The 18,890-nt window shown below is 38.3% G+C and overlaps 1 protein-coding gene across 1 annotated transcript in view; it reads right to left on the bottom strand.

The window, feature by feature from the left end:
- TENM3 (teneurin transmembrane protein 3) overlaps positions 1–18,890 on the bottom strand; it is a 347,891-nt gene that overhangs the window by 11,588 nt on the left and 317,413 nt on the right. Inside the window, exons 27-29 of the mRNA XM_056490446.1 lie at positions 6,740–6,915; positions 5,829–6,064; positions 480–776 (exon numbers count right to left, since the gene is read on the bottom strand). Of these exons, the coding sequence (XP_056346421.1) occupies positions 480–776; positions 5,829–6,064; positions 6,740–6,915 (709 nt within the window). The remainder of the gene's footprint in view (positions 1–479; positions 777–5,828; positions 6,065–6,739; positions 6,916–18,890) is intronic.

Here is an 18,890-nt window from a genome sequence, read left to right as displayed (position 1 = left end):
AGCTATCATTAAGCAATTGTTACATATATATTGATTCCTAATCTTTTGCCTATCCTTTATTTTGATGCTACAACATATAGTAAGTGCAAATTGACAGCTGTAACTATTTAGAATAAAGAGCTTTTCTTGGTAGTGAAAAAGAGCCCAAACAGTGGAGCATTTGCAAACAAATTATTTTTAGTTGAATTGAATTGCAGATAGTCCCTGTACCTTATTTTAAGTGTTAAGATAAAAGGTAAATGCAGATGCTTCTTGTTAGTCAGAGGCCTAAATAATTTAAAAACACATCAATTCCTAGCAATTAGCTACAGCATGATTACATATCCACAGAATGAAACATTCACCTTGGAATCACATGTTGATACTTAGAATAATTGCAATGTGCTTCTACTACCTATTTTTTGCTTTGTACAGAGCAGTGAGGTGCTGCAGAATTTCAGCACGTTCCAAGCATTTTAAAAAACTTGAGTGTTCTTTACCTTTTCCAAATATGTGTAACTCCAGGTTTTCCCATCAGCAAACACTCTAGACACTATCCTTCCCTGTCCATCATACTCTATTTTTTCACTAGTCGTGCCTCTCTGTATGCTGCCTATTTGACCTGTGGATGAATAGGTAACATTGACAGCCATCAGCTTGCTGCTCGGGAGCCACAGGGTGGGGTGCCCTGACGTGTCGTAGGCAATCCTCAGCAGGAATTTACGGTGGTCATCGTAGATCTTTTCTGTCTTTGTGGTTCGATCAAAGTCAACTGAAAGGAGGTTTCTGCCATTAACCTTTTTAAAGCAAACAAAATGACACAATAAATCATGCTGTTCAAACCCCAGCCACCTGTTATTTCCACAAAGCTAGCTATTCTTTAAATACCATTTAAAGTGATTGATTTGCTCTATGTGTAAAGTATTTTAGCAACTTATTGATATAATTGTAAGGCATTATATTAGTATCTACCTTAGAAAGTCTGATTATATGAAGAGATGGCTCAGAATTTGTTGCAATGTGTTCTTTCTTGATGCTTAGTCAACTGTTAAGAAAGTACTGAAATGTGTACTGAAGACTTCTGTAATAAATGGGGTCATTTCAATGAACAAACTGCTTCTTTTGCAGGCAGTCTGAAGTATATCTAGCAAATTATTGTCAAAATATATTCCCAGCAACTGCTTTTCCAATTCATAACAATCACGCTAAGAAAGAACAGAATCCCAGTCCTTCACAGCAAGTATTTTTCAAAATTGTAAATACAAGATTAAGATCTTCAAAAGCACGTTAGATCTTCAAATTAAGGTTAAACAGTTTTTAGAACATAGGCATTCCCCTTCTGGATCAAATGGAACTTTAACTCAGTATACCATCTACTGCTGCAATGTATTTATAATGCTGAAATCCTTAGTGAAGGATTATATCTTTCTCCTAGATAACTGACCACTTAAAGCCATAAATGACTGGAAGACTGACTACTGAACCATTGAAAAACAGTTAAAAATACTTTGAAGTTTGTAAGTATTTGGATTTGAAAATAAAGCCTTAGCATAGATACTTTTATGTTGAGAACGCTGTTATTGATATATGTAAACTACAGTGATGGATAGTGATTTCTATGTAATACTTTTACACTGAAATCCACCCCCACCTCCCTTTAGTCTTCAAAATATACCAACTCTCAGTTTCATTGAATTAGCTCTCATTTTTGAATTTATAAAAGGAAAATGTCTGGTTTTCTTTTCCTATATCAGTATCTTTGCACTTCTCCATTCCCTTCGGCACTGAATTGTGCTTCAGTGTTCTCCAACAGGCCTCGAGGATTTCTTTGTTCATCTGTAAACCATTTCTGTATCTGCTGTGTCTTTTTAAAGTTTTTCCAGGTGGGGTGAAAAACTGATAACTGAGATTTTTTTCACACTGTGTTTTGCAAACATGTGGGAAGTAGGGTAGAAAAGGACAGAGAGCTATATGTATTAAGATTTTTTTTAAAATTCCTTTTCAAGTACCTCATAAATACATTACAAAGGTTGAAGAAAGATGGCTAAATAACACTCAGAAAAGAACAAGAGAACAGATAGGGATACACAAAAAAAAGACTGGAAGATTTTTGCATTTTTTCAAGCTGGATATTCAAAACTCCATATGCCATGGATATTGGTATGTATACCCTGAGGCTGATAAGCTTCTAACAGATCAATATAAATTAGATCCTTTATTATTGGTATAAAAAGTATTAAAGTGCTAGTGATGGGTCATAGGCAAATAGGAAAAAAGTTTGCTCAGTCTCTCTCTATGTACAATACCTTTCTCTTTGTTAACATGAAATCATTGGCATGAGAAGAATCTGCACTATCAGTTTAGGAAAAAAAATTGACACTATCATGTAGATCTCCTTAGTAAAGAACACAAATTCTAGCATATGCAGCTATAAACAATGAAACAGCAATAGCTGTTTTACCTATTTAATGAAGCATCAAAAGTTATTTAAATATAATCTGAAAAATTTATGCTACAAGACTGATTCTAGAAGTAGGTTAAACTTAGCTGTGAAGTACTTCCATACAACTCCTTTTTCAAAATATTTTTTTACTTGTTTTCAGGGAGTTTTTCTTTAAATTTTCCAACATCTAATATTAGCTCATTTGCATAAATTAACTTTAAAATTTTCTTTATCTCTGGCTTTTTTTTGCAGTGTCTCCCACGTATGCCTACATTCATGTCTGCATGTCCCTGCCTGTTTTGTTTCTCTGATTTTTTCCTTCCCTTTCTCTCCACCTCCCCTTCCTTATTTTACATTTAATTATGATTTTTATAAATTTTCTTGTCCACCTTTTAGGATGAGACACTGAAGTTAAAATGGACACTTCTGATTTCTGAACTGGCAAAGAAAGAAGGATGGTTTTATGGTTAAGGCAGACATCCAAGCTATTGTGGTTAATTTCTTGGCTAAGCACATCCTTCCTGTATAAATTGCAACAAAGCACTTAATCTGCTGTCTCACTGCCCTAGCTGCTAACTGGGGTGATAACATCCCTTGCCTTCTCACTTCCCATCTGTCTGGTCTGTGTAAGGGCAGGATATGAGGGGAAGGAAAGGAAATACCTCTTGTTCCAGCCAGTTTCATGCTTTCAGACTTTGCTGACAGAGCTCTTGCATTCAGATGTGAGCTTTTGGTGAAATTTTGGCTGTGCTTGCCTAATCTTGCAATAGAGATGGCAATTGGAGTAACAATGAGTTTTGGTGATATAACTTGTTTCATTGGGCAGTGTAGGGCTGGAATAACACATCTCAGCTAAAGTAGTGCCTTCCTCTGAAGTGCTTCTTAATAACATTTCTGCTAGCAAAATACTTTTAGAGGAAAAGCTGAATGTTTTTATTGTGTCCAAGACAACCACACTCCAAATATATTTGAAACCTCTGGCTTTCATTACGATAAAAACTGTACTTGAGGAAATTTCCAGTGAAGAAACACTTAATGACAAAAAACTGAGTCTTTTGACAGTCCTTACCAACTGTCCTGATACATTTCAGTAATTTACGTCTCCATCTATCCTCCTCTACTTTAATTCCTATTTTTCTTTCCAGTGAGAAGTATGAAATCTGTCTGTGATTCCTCTGTTAGGAGTAGGAGTATATTGCTGTGTCTTACAGAGAGATTCTAGAAGTAATTGAAAACTGGGGACCTCTGCATAGCTTGCAGAGATGAGTACCTTTACTGGCAATATATTTTGTCACCTTTTTGTATACATTTGTCTTCTTTTGCAGGAAAACGTTGATGACATATCTGTTTGTACATGGAAATTGAACTCCATAAATTATTCCTGTTTTTCTTTCTCTTGCTTTCTTTTTTTGCTTTCCTACATCCCCCCATCCACCCCCAACTGACATTTTGGTAATATCTTTCAATGTAAATTAATTTCACAAAACATTCCTTTTTTAAATTTTTCACTGCTGACAAGTTTATTTATTTATTTTTTTTTTTGAGACATTTGTGTCTTATTAGCTCATTCTCCACCTGCTCTACTTCTCCAATTTCTATGTACACTTTTAATTAGTATTATTTTATCCTAATATGTAATATTTCATTTTCCCTCCCATCTTGTTAAATATTTCCCTTCTGTTTGCTCTTTTTTTTTTTGGTGTTAATTCTTCTAAGTTAAAGTTGCCTATGACAACTTTACCTGCTCTTTTTAATTTTGACCTCCTCTCACTTGAATGCCAAAACTCAGTGTCACTTCTGAGAACTGCACTCGTGATGGTTTGTTTCACTGCCAAACCTCTCTTGGGCTTCTTTCACAAATGACTTGGCAGGTGTATTATACCACTGTGGCAGATAGTGACATGCCTATGCCACAAAGATGAGCTTCAGAATTAAGGCTTCCTTTTCCTCTTCCTCATCAATGTAAGATGGCTGCCACAGGTAGTTACTGATATATTGATCTTAAGCAGCTGATACTGTGCATCATCATTCTTCCTTCTTGGAAAAAAATACATTCCTCTTATAGAGAAAGTGGTAGAGAGGAATATAACCTGCATCCCTCTTTTATTGTCCCAGTGGAAGATACAAAATATTTTAAGATTTCAAATGGCAAGAAGTCAAGTGGTCTGAAATTACTTACCTTCATTTGATACACTGCCTAGGCCTTATTTTAAAGAACTGAGTTCAGTTCTAACAGTAACTCAGACCTTTGATGTGGTCTTGAAATGGTCTCCTGGCAACACAATTTTAAATGCTTAATCTGTGTTGTCTTTACCAAATGGCTGTCATAATTCATAGTTTGCTTCCTACTTGTATTTCACTCACTATATAGGAAGAAGAAATGCCAACAACATGGTAAAGACATATGTTAGAGGAATATGCCGTGCTTATGCACACACAGTTAAACCCTTTCTACCATAAGTCTTAGTACAATTTTCATTTAAAATAAAAAAAAAAAGAAATCCAGGGATCATGCTAACTTAGAGCAGAATAATTTAAAACAGGATTCTGAATCATTTACATGAATTCAATACCAGAAATAATAACAGTGAAGGAAAGCAGAAAATTATTATTTTTTGCCATTCCAAGCTAAACCCAACAGTTTAAATTCCACAGAATTCTGATTTTAGCTGGGGTATTTCTTCACAGAGGCTAGTTCAGGGCTATGTTTGGATTTGTGCTGAACACAGGGCTGATAACCTATAGATGTTTTTATTATTGCTGGGCAGGGCTTCCACAGAGCCAAGGCCTTTTCTGCTTTTGGTAGTGCCACACTGGAGAGCAGACTGGGGGTGCATGGGAGACTGGGAGGAGACACAGCCAGGACAGGTGACCCCAGCTGACCAAAGGGACATTCCAGACCATATGGCATCATGCTCAGTGTGTGAAGCAGGGGATATTTGGAGTGATGGCTTTGTCCTCCCCAGTCACTGTTAGGTGTGATGGGGCCCTGCTCTCCTGGGGATGGCTGAACACCTGCCTGCCATGGGAAGCAGTGAATTCATTCTGTTTTGCTTTTCTGTGTGTGTGGCTTTTGCTTTCCCTGTTAAACTGCCTTTATCTCAACCCACGAGTTCTCTAGGTTTTACCATTCCAATTCTCCCATATCCTGCTGGTGGGGGAGTGAGTGAGCTGTGTGGGGCTTGGCTTCTGCCTGGGGTTAAACCACGACATACAGAAAAGAGCAATTAATAAACAAAACAGCCAATAAATGAAGTAATAAAAACAAGCACTTCCAGACCTACAGTCAGCTTGTCTACAGTAAATATTCTGTGGCTGCTGGATGGCAATACCTACAGGAAAGTATTTACATTTCCTCATTCTTTAATGAGAAGGCAGTAGACACCACTCATGCTTGTGTGCTTACCCTAAGCTTTCGGCCAAAGACGTTGACTTTTCCCTGGGCTTGCTCCTTCCGGAATCGCCACTCCACCAGGTTCTGCCCGTTCTCCCCTGGGAGGGTCATGTTTCTCTTTGCCATGGTTGGGTTGGCAGTGCCAGCCAAGACATGGGGTTCTGTCTGGTAGTGTGAGTCCAGGCCGCTGGCGTACAGGATTCTCAGTGAGCCATCATAACCAATCTGGTAGCTATTTCTTAACTGATCTGAAAAGGCCAAAAAGAGAATTGCAGGTTACCTACATGGGTTAAGACTCTGCCTTTGTACTGGACATTTTATGCAATATGTACATCTTGACTTCACATAACTGACCCAATGGTAATAAAGAGCCAGGGTGAGATTAAGAATAAATGTATCCCAGAGGAGCAAAAATTCCTTTAGGACCTATCATGAAAATTACTTAAAGACCCAGGAAAGTCTCATCCTCACAGTATATTCTTTGAACTGGCACAAAACACATTCCCTGATGTTACATTAGGCATTTTTTGGTCTAATCCTAAACTTACTATGACTACTCATTTTTGCAAGGATGTGGTTGCTGGGATATTACATGCTATTTTTAAGCTAAAATATTACTTCATAGTATTTCTGTACTATTTTCCTTTCAATCCATCTCTTCTTTCCAATATTCCTTTTTAATACAAAGTAAGGATTTCCACAGATGCTTACAAAAGATATTTGGTTAGAAAAACTTAATACTACTTTCGTTGCAACTACTGCTTTTCCTGGACAGTTGTTTCTGTGTAGGTGTAAAACTGTGTACGTATTACCTCTTCTCCAGACACTATGCCCCCAAAGTTTCACTTCTATTTGGAGCTGCTTGTACCACAAGAAAACAGTTTTCAGGCGGAATCTACTGAGAAATCTTTTATTTACAGTACCTTGAACCATGGTATAGAAAGAATCGATTGATGATAAGTTGGAAGTGATGCTGACATCTTCCTCTCTGCTGGATGACTCAATGTCCACTGTAATGGCCCTTTCCATTTCCCCATGAAGGTTAGTGACAACTCCAGTTGGGAATGTAACATTTGTTAGACGGCCCTCACTATCGTAGCTAAAAAAAAAAAAAGTCCAGAAATGATACATAGCAGGAACAAATTGTTTTAACTTACAACTAAAATGAACAAAACCATATTGTTAAGGCACTTAAGCTTTTTATTGTGTGCATGGGATAGACATAGCGAGGACTTCAAACATGCTTTGAAGTACTCAAAAGACTGCTTAACATACAGCAGCCTCAATGGTAAGAGCAAGAGTGAACAGATGGATCTTCAGCTCTGCATATTATTCTTTGAAGTGTGACCAGATCCTGCTGCACATCTAATTCACCATTTCAAAGGAAGCATATTTATTGGTGCTAAATTCTATAGCATTCTGTACTCACTCCCTCTTATTTGACTAGATTTTGCTGTTACTGTAGGAATCCCCAAAATTTTTTAAAAAATGGTATCTTTTATTAAGAGGTCTCTTGGGCCTTTCCTATTCAATGAGTATGCAGAACACCTGTACTCCTGAGTGTTTAACGTCCTGTGTATTAATATGAGCAGAATCTGGGGTAATATTTAATCTACTTAAGATGCTTGTAGCTGGAAACCAGAACAGCATGTCTAACTTGTTAACTGCCTGCAGATCATAGTTTGAGAATTGTGACACAAACCATGAGATTTTTTTTTTCTGTATCTACTGACATTTATTTAAAGCAACAGCTAGATATCCATTTAATATGAATAGACAGATAGAATTTCTGTAATTGAAGTAGTTCTTGATATATAATCAGAGACCCTGCTTATATCCAAACATGCATTTTGGTCACAGTATAGAGAGAGGTAAAGCACTCTGTGAGCTTCTGGTCAAAAAGCTGGTCTTTAAGATTAGCTCTTCCAGTACTAGAGTCTTGATTTGTCAGCCTAGGTGTTCAGCTGAAGCTCCTTGTTTTGAAGTATAGCCTACTTGTAACTGCAACAGAGAGAAAAAAGCATCCAAAGGATGATTTCATGCCCACATATGACCTGTTTGCTCTCAGGAGTTTTCCATCCTGCTCCTGTGACCATGTAGTGGCAAGCTGAACAACGCCTTAGTCTCTCAAAGTAACTAAAATATGACCCTGCAGGTCCTCACAGTGTGCTAGACATTTCATGCTGATATTTATCACCAAAATTGTTCCTACTGAAAAAGAAAAGCAAAACCAAAAAAAGCCCCCCAAAAGCCCCAAGCATATCACTGAGGCTACAGAAACTCTTTTTCTTAAAATGAGAGAATTAATCCTAACAGCTGTAACCCACAACACTAACTTTCTCTGAACAGCATGAGTACTGCAGTGCTGTAACTGAAAGGATTAAGTTAAGAAATGTTTTCTTCCAGTTTGCTTACTCTGTAGATTTGACAGCTTTTTGCATACAGTCATTTCCATCCTTTTAGAACAGTTGATTTCCTTTGTTTATGTAAGACTTTCACTTAGCAACAGGCAAGAGAAAAGAATGTTTAAAAATCAGAAACCATACTGCAAGCCAGGGAAGTCAAGTGAGGAAGCTTATTTTTTTCAAGTTAAGTACATTTCAAGATAATGGGGTTTCTTCCAGTATGTTTCTGTCCCTAATTGTGGTTCTTTTTCACATACTGGACTTGGCAAGCTGAAATATTCCATTTATGTAGAAGACCAAAACAAACATACTGAAGTTCCTTGTGCATGAATGTGACTGCTAGCCTATTCATGACCTTCAGTCTCATGCCTCAGTTCCAATAATTTATTTTACTTTCATGCACAACTTCCCTTTCAAACTCCCTGGGGAACACATATTGTCCAATTAGTGTCCTTTTCTATTTTCTGCTTTATGTTTGAAAATGGTACCAAATTACTTTGTTGGCAATTACTTCTATCCTTTGATTGCAGTAGTCAAGTACTGGTCTTTATTTCAAACAATGCTTACTAAAGCCACAGAAGATAAGATTTCCCTGTAAGAACTTTTTACCCTTTTTTAATCATAGTATCTGTGAGAAACTAATTATCATATTTCTCAGTATACCACCTGAGCTGGAAAATGCTACATATCAGTAGTATTCAGCACAGTGTGTGGCTTTAGTGCAGTATGCAGCACTGAACTGTGCTATCCTTCTTTTATGCATTCTTGCTTCCACATTATTATTTTTTGACTGTGCCTACAGTTCTTGAACTGGTCTCGTCTTTCACAAATATGGGAAGGCACATCATGAGCCTGAGATAAGCAGTTAATATTATTACAGTAGGGGAGAGTTCAAAGACCAGCAAGAAATCATGCTACACATTCATGTTCTTAAAAACATGACTTTAAAGCTGAAAGAATCATAAAAGCCATGATTGCTTGGCTCAGGCATCCTAGTGCAAGAAGAAAATGTGACTGAGACGTGAAAGGTAAGAATAGGATTTCTTATACTTTTAAAGCCAGGAACAAAAAGGGGAAATAGGCCTTTCTACAATTCACTACATATTCCATTTTATGACAGATTGCTATGTGTGTCCTTCATTTTGTTCACTGTACATCGAATACTAAACTTCCTTTATACTTGCTATCTTCCTGCCCACAATCAAAGCCTTATCAATGCACAGCATAGCAACATCACTCATACCTTTGGGCATTCTGTAGCCATTTTTCTTATTACATTCAAATATCCTTGCATTCTGCTGCCAAGGTGAATTTATTCATCCAAGATTGTCAGTTTTAGACTGAGAGATTTCTTTTTATCTGCCTAGTGTTCTAATATTGAAATTGCCCTAGAAGGAATGAGATCTGAAGTCTAGAGGGTGAGTGCCTATATTTGGCATTTCACAGCCTCTTTGATCTTTTCATCCAAACACAAGCTCAGGCACACGTGTTACCATGGAGCCCTCTGATCTTTCTCCTTTGCCAGGCTCCATAGCAAAGTCGTTCCATCAGCCTCTTCAATTCCTCAAGAGTAAACTTTTCAGGAATCCAAACCAGAAACTTGCTCCCTGGATGTGACCTTGTGTGCATTAATCTGCTCAGCTCATTTCTGTTGGCATTAACACAACAATCTTCATATTTCGTCAATAACTACAGAGGCAGCAGTGGGGGCAGCTACCACCACCGCTAGCTGAAGTTCCCCTTAGATCAAATCATTTTTCTTCTTTAGGATGAGCTGCCACTGCCAGATAGTTTTCCACTTCTGCAGTGAAAATTTCTCAGAGATAATGATTATCAACTTCCCAGATTCTCGACCTTTTGCTCTTCACCTGCTGGAAGTCTATCTTCCATTGCTCATCTCCTTCAGTTTTAATTACATGCCTTCCCAGACCATTTTCTGTTCTAGGCTATGTAGGACACTTCACTTTGCAGTAATAATTTCCTGGTAAGCCTTGCCACAGATGGAAATGTCCTACTTTCTTTTTCATTTTTTTTTTTTTAACTTGTTTCTCAAGTGCATTATATCTTAGTCTATACCACATTTAGCTCAACCCCAACTTGCAGAGCATTATTAATGTTTTATATCAGAAGTTATTTCAACATAGAATAGGGAGCTATAGAAATAAAGTGTATAGTAAAGGCTGTGCCTAAAGCCAGTTGCTAAGTTATGACTGATACTGTTTTTCCCCAGACCTCTGCAGCACAATCCCTCAATAAAAATTCTGTGATTTTTTTTTTTTTTCTGTTGTAAACATGTCAGGTTGAAGAGCAAGGCACATCAGTTCCAGTACATTTCAGATAACAAGACATACAGTCCAAATGCATATTAAGTGTTTAAGACTGGTTACAGATTATACTATTACTTGGGATACTGTAATAGAGAAATGAAGCATGAATGCATTTCATAATATAGACATGTATAATCTTGACAGTAGAAAAGTACTGTTACACTTTCACTCAACTCACATCAGGTATTTCCTCTATGCAACTCAGATTACCAAAAGTGGCTAAAAAATGTACAGAACATTACCCTACTTGTTTCAAACTATTAATGGGAAGCCTTTGATACCAACATGCTGCTTCTTGGCAGGTGAGAACAGAAGGTTCAAGGTTGACATTGAGGAGTGCAATGTGTTGTTGTTTTAGGTGCATACCATGCTGACAACATGCTGAAAAATCTGTCCTAACCTGGCAATGAAATGTCTCCCTTGGCTTGTCGAGGCCATTTAAGCTACATTTACAGAGAGTACCTATGTCTTTAACATGACAGAATTGTGGTTCCCAAATACATTCTTTCACTTGTATCCAGCCTCTGTGGCACACTGCAGGTTTAGTCCCTCCCAAATGAAAGTGAATTCAAAGTGGGAAAATAATGATAAAAAACCCCCACTCTAGTAGCACTTTCACTGCATGCTCAACCAGTATCAAAATGGTTATCTTGCTGATCAACAGGAAAGAAGCCCACAGTTCATACCCCATCACTTTTAATAGCATTTCATCACATGCAGGGAGCTCTCTGGTCCCCCACTGGTTTAAAACTGGGCATGGCAAGTTACTGGAAGCTCTAGTTCTGGCTACCTTTAACCATTATGTGGATTTGTAGAAAGAAAGAAAAAAAAATACTTTCAATTGGAACGTAATGAATTTTGCTTTTTTTTTCCTTTGGTCAATTTTTACATTGCTTTCCTCATTTTAATATATATTTTTGCTTTTCATATGTCTGAAGAGGGACTGAATGAGCCAACCAAAAATGAAAAAGGTGAAAATAAGCTAAAGATGCATGGACAGAAATGATTTCTCCCTTTTTTTTTTTTTTTCCCCCTCTGCATTTCTTATTCAGTCTGATTGAAATAGACACTTTAGTGGATCCATAACTACTCATTTATAACCTGCACATATTGCTTTATTTCCACACAGTACATTGGTATTTGTATCTTAAAAGGTTTAGCATCTTGCTTGTGAATTCACAGTACAATTACATTGGGAAAACTGAAATATTAAACTATTACTCTCTTTGGAGAGAAACAAATTAAAAAAAACCTCGAAACTCAAACGATAAATAATATGGTGGTATGTCTTTCAAATATTTTGTTCTTCTTACAAGAGGAAAGCAAATGACTGTTTAATATATATTAGTAGCTTTTAAATTATGACAAGTGGATTTTTAAAATTTTGTTATTGTCTAAGAAGTGATGACATTTTTCTTTTTTTCTTCTCTGGAATATTGCTAAGTATGACAAAAAATGCAGCCAGGAAGGTCAACCATCTCCTGGGGTACGTCAGGCAAAGCATCAGAGCCAGGCAAGGGAGGGGCTTGTCCTGCTCTGCACTGGGGTGGCCTCACCTCAAGTGCTGGGGCAGTTTTGGGGACCACAGTGTAAGAAGGATGTAAAGCTGAGCAGCCAAGGAAGGGCTTGATGGTGAAGGGCTTTGAGCAGAAGCCGTGTGAGGAGCAGCTGAGGCCACTTGGTCTGTTCAGCCTGGAGGAGACTGAGGGGAGACCTCACTGTGGTCTCAACTTCCTCACAAGGGAAAGTGCAGGGTCAGGGACAGATCTCTTTTCTGTGGTGACCAGTGACAGGACCCAAGGGAATGGCCTGAAACTCTGTCAGGGGAAGTTTATGTTGGATATGGTTTATACTGGAAAAGGTTCTTCATCTAGATGACGGTCAGGCACTAGAACAGGCTCCCCAGGGAAGTGGTCACAGCACCAAGCCTGACAGAATTAAAGAATTGTTTGCACAACACTCTCAGATGCATGGTGTGACTCTTGGGGTTGTTTGTGCAGGGCCAGGGCTGGGAGCTGGACATTGATGATCCTTGTGAGTCCCTTCCAACTCAGAATATTCTATGAGTTTATGAAAAAAAAATCAATTTTTTTCCAGTCTTACAGAATTCTAAACATATGAATAAAATGTCTTCCTTTCTTTTCCCTTTCCTTCCTGCTTTATTCCTTTCCCTTCTCCCTCTCCTTTTTCCTTTCACTTGTCCCTTTTGTTGTGCCTAGCTCTGAGAAAAAAACGGTTAAACAGGAATTACAGAAAATAGATCTAGGAATGATTCTAGGGAAGTGCTAAATTAAACTACAGCCAGAATGCCAATTCTGCACAGAAATTTATATGCCTACTTTAATGGAATTTGGGCAGAAAATGCAAACTCACAAAACCACACAAGTCAGAAGGTCATTAAAAGTATCAGCCTACATTTCTCTGTCCTGTCCAACTGTCAGACAACTCAAGCTTTTCCAGTTCCTTTATCTGATGGCTTTTCCATGGGGAGAGGGTCTTTACTCTGTTTTCATCTGGAGAAGCCTTATAAAACTGTTTGCACAGCTGGTTAAATAATTCAGGTAATGGTCTTTTATCTCAGCAATGTGGTCAGGACAAATTTTTTAGTCCAGGTTTAATGAAGAGATTTCCTCAGCTGGAAAGTGATTGGCAATTTCTCTTTTCACCTTATCCTTTTATAACTGCAGCTCTTGAGGCTTTTTCTTTGGTGTGTCTATTTTGTCATAATGTTAAAAGGACAGTTTTTGGTCTTTTTTGTAAACTGGCATTCAGCACACCAGACGTGAACAATTCACTTAAATAGGCCTTTCTTGACAGCCATAACTCATCTGCAAAACAACAGGCATACTCTAAACGAGAATCACTGCAGGAAATGTGTCTGTTGGAAAGGGAGCTCAAAGGAATGAATCAACACCTTTTCCCATGATAGCTCATTCACTTCCATACGGAGGTTTTGATGCTCATTTTCCACTTCATTGCACAACCAGACAAACAAGCTTGAGTTCAGTGTGCTGCATAAGATTGGCCACTTTCACAGCCCAATCCAAAATGACTTTCAGGTATTTGGAGCCAGATATTTTGGAGGAGTGGTGCTTTGTGGAGAAAGAAGCAATACAGGAATTTATCATGCCAGAATACTGCCAAACTTCTCACTCACTGCTGTATGGTACTGCAGTCCTCCACGCTGTGCTGATTGCTGCAGCAAACACCTGCCATGTATATTTTATTAGGGAGCCACAAAAACCAAGGAGTGTCTCACAACTCACGTATCTGACACGCACCCTACCATGCACATGAACTTGCACAAATGAGCAGGGTTAATGAGGCCATTGCTTTTTGAAGAGCTGGAAGAACAACTCCAGTGTATGTGTCTGGGGAAGGGGTGCACTGGGAGCAGCAGGAGATAGGCAGTGTGGCTTACATGAGAGGGGATTACATGAAATCCATCCATTTTTAGGGATGGAGCAGCTTCCCAGGGCTGGGGGTGTGCCTCAGCAGCTCACACTGTCGAACTGAGTGCAGCCAATTCAGGAGCAGTTCAAGGGAGGCTCGTTCTTATGGATGAGACTGAATACAGGAGCTAGGCTGTTATCTATGGGACCTCAACACTCATCCCTCACTTTTCAACTCCCCTGTAATGGGAATTCACTGCCCCTGAGCTGTGGGATGCACAGAGGATGGATTCTGGATGTGCCAGGGTGTGCCAGCAGGCAGCTGCCCTAACCTCAGGGCTCCTTGGGGCTGCTGCCTTGTCTGTGTGTCACCTCCTTCACCTTTTTAGCTCATCTGTTGCTGCACAAATAAACCGTGTGCCTTGTCGATATAAATACCAGAGTATGGCCTTTCAAATAAAAGAAATGTTGGTGTATATATACTTTGTGTGACACATTGTTTCTTGCTGTAAGGTCTGTTTACACTATCAGAGCTGAGTGTACAGGCCTTTAGTGAAAAAAGGACGTAAGACTGGTCTGTTTGACCAGATATTTTGTTCACGGAATAAGCTGTAATGTTGCTTTCCCCCTCTTAATTCTTATTTGGTGGTGGAGTGGGGATTTTATTGAATTTCATTTTATTTTTATTTTGAAAGGTAAAAACTCAACAAAGCTGTTTTCACAGGGGCACAAGAAGTGGACAAATCAACGAATTAAATTACATTACGTTTGAAGAACAAATTTAGTAACAGGAAAACAAAATTATATGGGTGTATTTTCTTTTCTTTTAGGGCAGTGGAATACCAAGATAGTAAACAATAATTGTTAGAATCAGGTTCTGTGGTTAGTTTAGAATAACAACCTTATTCCTTCAGAGTACAAGTCACATCAAATTAATGCAAGCTTCGAAGTGAGAAGCTTTCCCTTCTTGGGAGGGAACACCAAAGTTGAGACTGTAAACTGCATGTCCCTTGCAGGCTTCCTAGAGAGCTGATCAATCTCATCTCATTGGGACATCAAGGAAGACCACATCTCTTGATGGGGCTTGAAAATATGTTTGAATACAGTATGACTGAAAACAGAGATTAGCCCTTTCACATGTGGTCCTGAGCTCTCCTTCCACCCTCACCACACCAGGTTCCCTGTGAAGGGAGTGTGCAGGGGGGTGAGCTGGCTTGACTCTAGCCTCCCTCACTTCTGCTTGACAAAGAAAACCAACATGGAACAAGAATATTAGCATGTCAATAACTGAACAAATGGTATTGGGAAGTCCTTCATAAAGCCAGAAACTGACTTTCTTGACCGAAATCAAAGCAATTCTTCCTTTTTCATACATGTATGTATGTAGTAGATGTAATAATATTGCTATGTGTCTTCAGCATTCTGATTTTGGTATTATCATTTATTCAATGGCTTCTCATGTCTGCTTTTATTACGTAGCCTAGTTCTAAGGAGAAGAAACAGCAACATATAAGAACGAAGAAATGGGTAAATGTCTATTAGATGAAACATACTACTGCTATCAGAGCAATTAGGGGACACACTGCAGTTCTCTAAAAAATGTCACATTTGTATCTAATGTTATATATTAATGGATTATCTTTAACATGTTTTTTTTTAATTAAGCAGTATGAGTTTGAAACATCAAGTTTGTGCTCCAATGTTAGCACAAGCCTAGTAAGACTAAATAATATAACGTTGTATTACATCTTCTGTAAAGCTGAGTTACAGTTCTGGCTTAGAAAACCAGAGACATAACCTCTATTCTTTAAAGTTGAACACAGACATTTTAAAAATGCATTGATTGATTTATCTTAAGAAGAAACATGGAAGTCCTGTCAGCAAGCACAGCCATCACTAAGTTCCTCTCAGAAATTGCATGTTGCATAAAACATGCAATTGTCTGTTTCAATCAATAGTGTTGATGTATTCAGTGGAAAGTTAAAAAAACCCCAAATTAAATATGTCAGCTTGATATTTTTCCCTACAAGTTCTCTTTGGGTAAGGGGCATACTTAACTGGTTTGAATAGAGAGGAAGAGTTTTAATTGCCTTCTGGCCAGCCTTGCCTCCAAGGATCAACATGAAGATGTGAGAGAGGCTACTAGATCTTCAGTTTGTGTCATATTGAGAGGAGGAGAAGCAAATATGCTTTAAGAGAGAGATATACGTATTGCACACTGCATTATGCCAGGCAATGTGGATACAGAGGCACTTATGCAAGGACTGGATATCCCAAAAATATTCCCAAAAAGACAGTTCAGAAACAATTAAGAACAAAGGGAATGTTTTTTGTTGCTTGAGTATATATAATATGGGAAGATTAAAGACATTGCACCTGTATGTCACAGTTTGCAATCAAGTTTTGCATGTGATTCCACAAAAGTCAATGCAAGAACATGAAAACTGGCTAAACAAAAGTGCTTGAAGGAATATGGTTAATTACTTTATAGCCACAACATTTTACACTCATGAAGTAGCAGCAGTAAAAGCAGAAGGTACCAAAGGCTGTTGATAGTAAAAGGATAAAAATACCTAAAAAGCACTATGATACCAAGGACATTCAGATAGTGTTGCAATTCAGATCACAATTTTGTACAAAGTTCTGGTATTTGTAAGAAAGAAGAATCAAATTAGAATGAAAGCCCTAAAACTACAAGTAAAAAGAACCCTAGGCATTTTCAGATACTTATACTAATGAAGAATAAATGGGATAGAAAAATGAACACAAATAGAAACACAAATGTTGCAGGAAAGTAACCCCCCATGTTACAGGAAATGGCACAGAAATAGTAACTACGAAAACTGGATTATGAACCTCTTAATATACAATAAAAGTAGTGCAAGTGAAGTGACACTACTAATAGGGTATAATTTTCATCTGATCAAATTAAATACTTGCTTTTCAGGATAAATTCCACAGACTTTTCCATAGCCAAATTTCAGTATTTTCAGCCAATTTTCAGTGTTTCCAAGTCAGACTTCACAATGTATTAAGATGAAGCAAAAGAAAAACTGCAAAACACAATCTATTCTCTGTTGCCAGCTATTGACAGTTACAGATGATGTGCCTGGTACTCGGGGAAACTAAACAAGTCCAAGCCAGAGGCAATATCTGACTGTATCACAGAGTTTTAGGGAAACCACAGCACTGAATGCATTGCTAATAAAAGCACAATATGCAAACTCTGCAGTACAGAGTGAAAACAGAGTTTTGCTTGCAATTCTCTGGAGTCCATGAATTACTGTAAGGATTTCACATTCGGCATGATTTCACCACCTTTCCAGAACAGCTGGAAAGCTCATTAATTTAACTGTGGGAGCAAAGTAAACTTGTAAGTACTGGCCTTGCTAATGTCACTCTCATTGTGTCCTATTGCACTGCCTTGAAGACAAGGATTGAGTGGGAGAGAGAGGAGGAGAAGGAGAAGACAAATGAGCTCAGGGCATGAAGTGTCGGGGGAAACATTGGATGGACTGTCAAGAGGTACAAGAGGGAACTGTGAAGAAATTCACTGCTGGGAAAGGAAAAAGCAGGAAAGTCAAACACACCTTAGGGAAATAATGGGAGATGTGGGAAGGGGCAAGATACAAGCTAAGAAAGGAAGGAAACATAGTGGGAGGTCTGGAGAGCAAAACAGAGTAATGGAAGAAAGGCAGTGGATTTCCAGAGAGGAGGAGCCATCTTAGTCTGGTTTAGATTGTTGCCTGCTGAATACTGCTTCTAAAAGAAGAGGAAGAAAAAGAAAGAAAGCTGAAAAGAGACAAGGAACAGTGGCTACTGGGATTGCTTCATGTCAGAGAGCACACACAGCCTGAACCTTCCAGAAGAGCTTCTGGGGGGAAGGAACACTTTCCTCTTTCCAGAGCCTGCAGAAGCACCCGGGCTGTGACTGCAGGGGGACAGATCCCAGATGCCCACCGCTGGGCTGAGCAGGATTTGTTCCAAAGCAGCTGTAGGGAAGGAGTGTCTGTGAGATGGATGCTCCCTGCAGAGCAGCCTCTGCCAGCTCCTCAGGCAGCCTAAGGAGCAGGAAGCCGCAGGCTGGCGCTGCTGCAGGGCCGGGGCTTGGATGGACACCCGGCTTGCAGGCTGGGGCACCTGCAAGGCTTTTCAGGCTTTTGCTTCTGGTATTTCAAAACTTAGGACAAGAGAAATCGCTCTTTTTGTGTGCCTGGCTCAGCTATCTGTACATAAACTCAGAATGGAAACTGCTGCATAGAAATAATGCCATTTAGGCTAGCTAGAAGTGTCACTTCCAAAACGCTAATATGCAGATAATTAGTTTAACTTTTAAGATTTATCTTTTTAAATGTTCATATTATGCATACATAATATGCAGTTATAGTTAATAGTTTCCAGTTCAGATATCTCAGAATTTTGTAAGAGAATTTGATTAGGCTGATTACTTTTATACCTTGTTTAAAACTATAATTTCATTTTAAAACCTAATCTGGGCAACTTTTAGCTTCATATGGCTCCATTGGTTTTTTAGCAGGCATGCATTTTCAATCATTTTTGTAAATGCTCTGTTAATACCATTTTTATTCAGCAAGTTTCTCTGGAAACAGAGAACAGTTACTATGAATTTGAACAACAGTGCTTTAAAAAGGTACACATTCCTGAAATATAAGGTGTCAGTTTTGTTCAGTACACTGTAACTCTTAGCAAAATAGAAATTTACAAATCCATTTTGCCATAAATATATTAAAAATCCCCCAAGTCTGTAAACAAACAAAGAAAACAGATTATATGATATCCTAAGTAATTCAAGCTAGTACTTACAATTTCACTGCAGAAACCAAAAAGAATGTAAAAAAATATTTCTTGTGTGTCAGTCCTTCCCTTCTTCAGGGAAAGAGGAGACAAAATAAATTATAGATTAATTAGTGTCCAGGCTAAAATTAATAA

This window comes from Oenanthe melanoleuca, chromosome 4 (genome assembly GCF_029582105.1).
Source record: "Oenanthe melanoleuca isolate GR-GAL-2019-014 chromosome 4, OMel1.0, whole genome shotgun sequence".
Taxonomy (NCBI): Eukaryota; Metazoa; Chordata; class Aves; order Passeriformes; family Muscicapidae; genus Oenanthe; species Oenanthe melanoleuca.
Note: the sequence above shows the minus strand (reverse complement) of the source record. Positions and strands in the feature narration are given on the sequence as shown.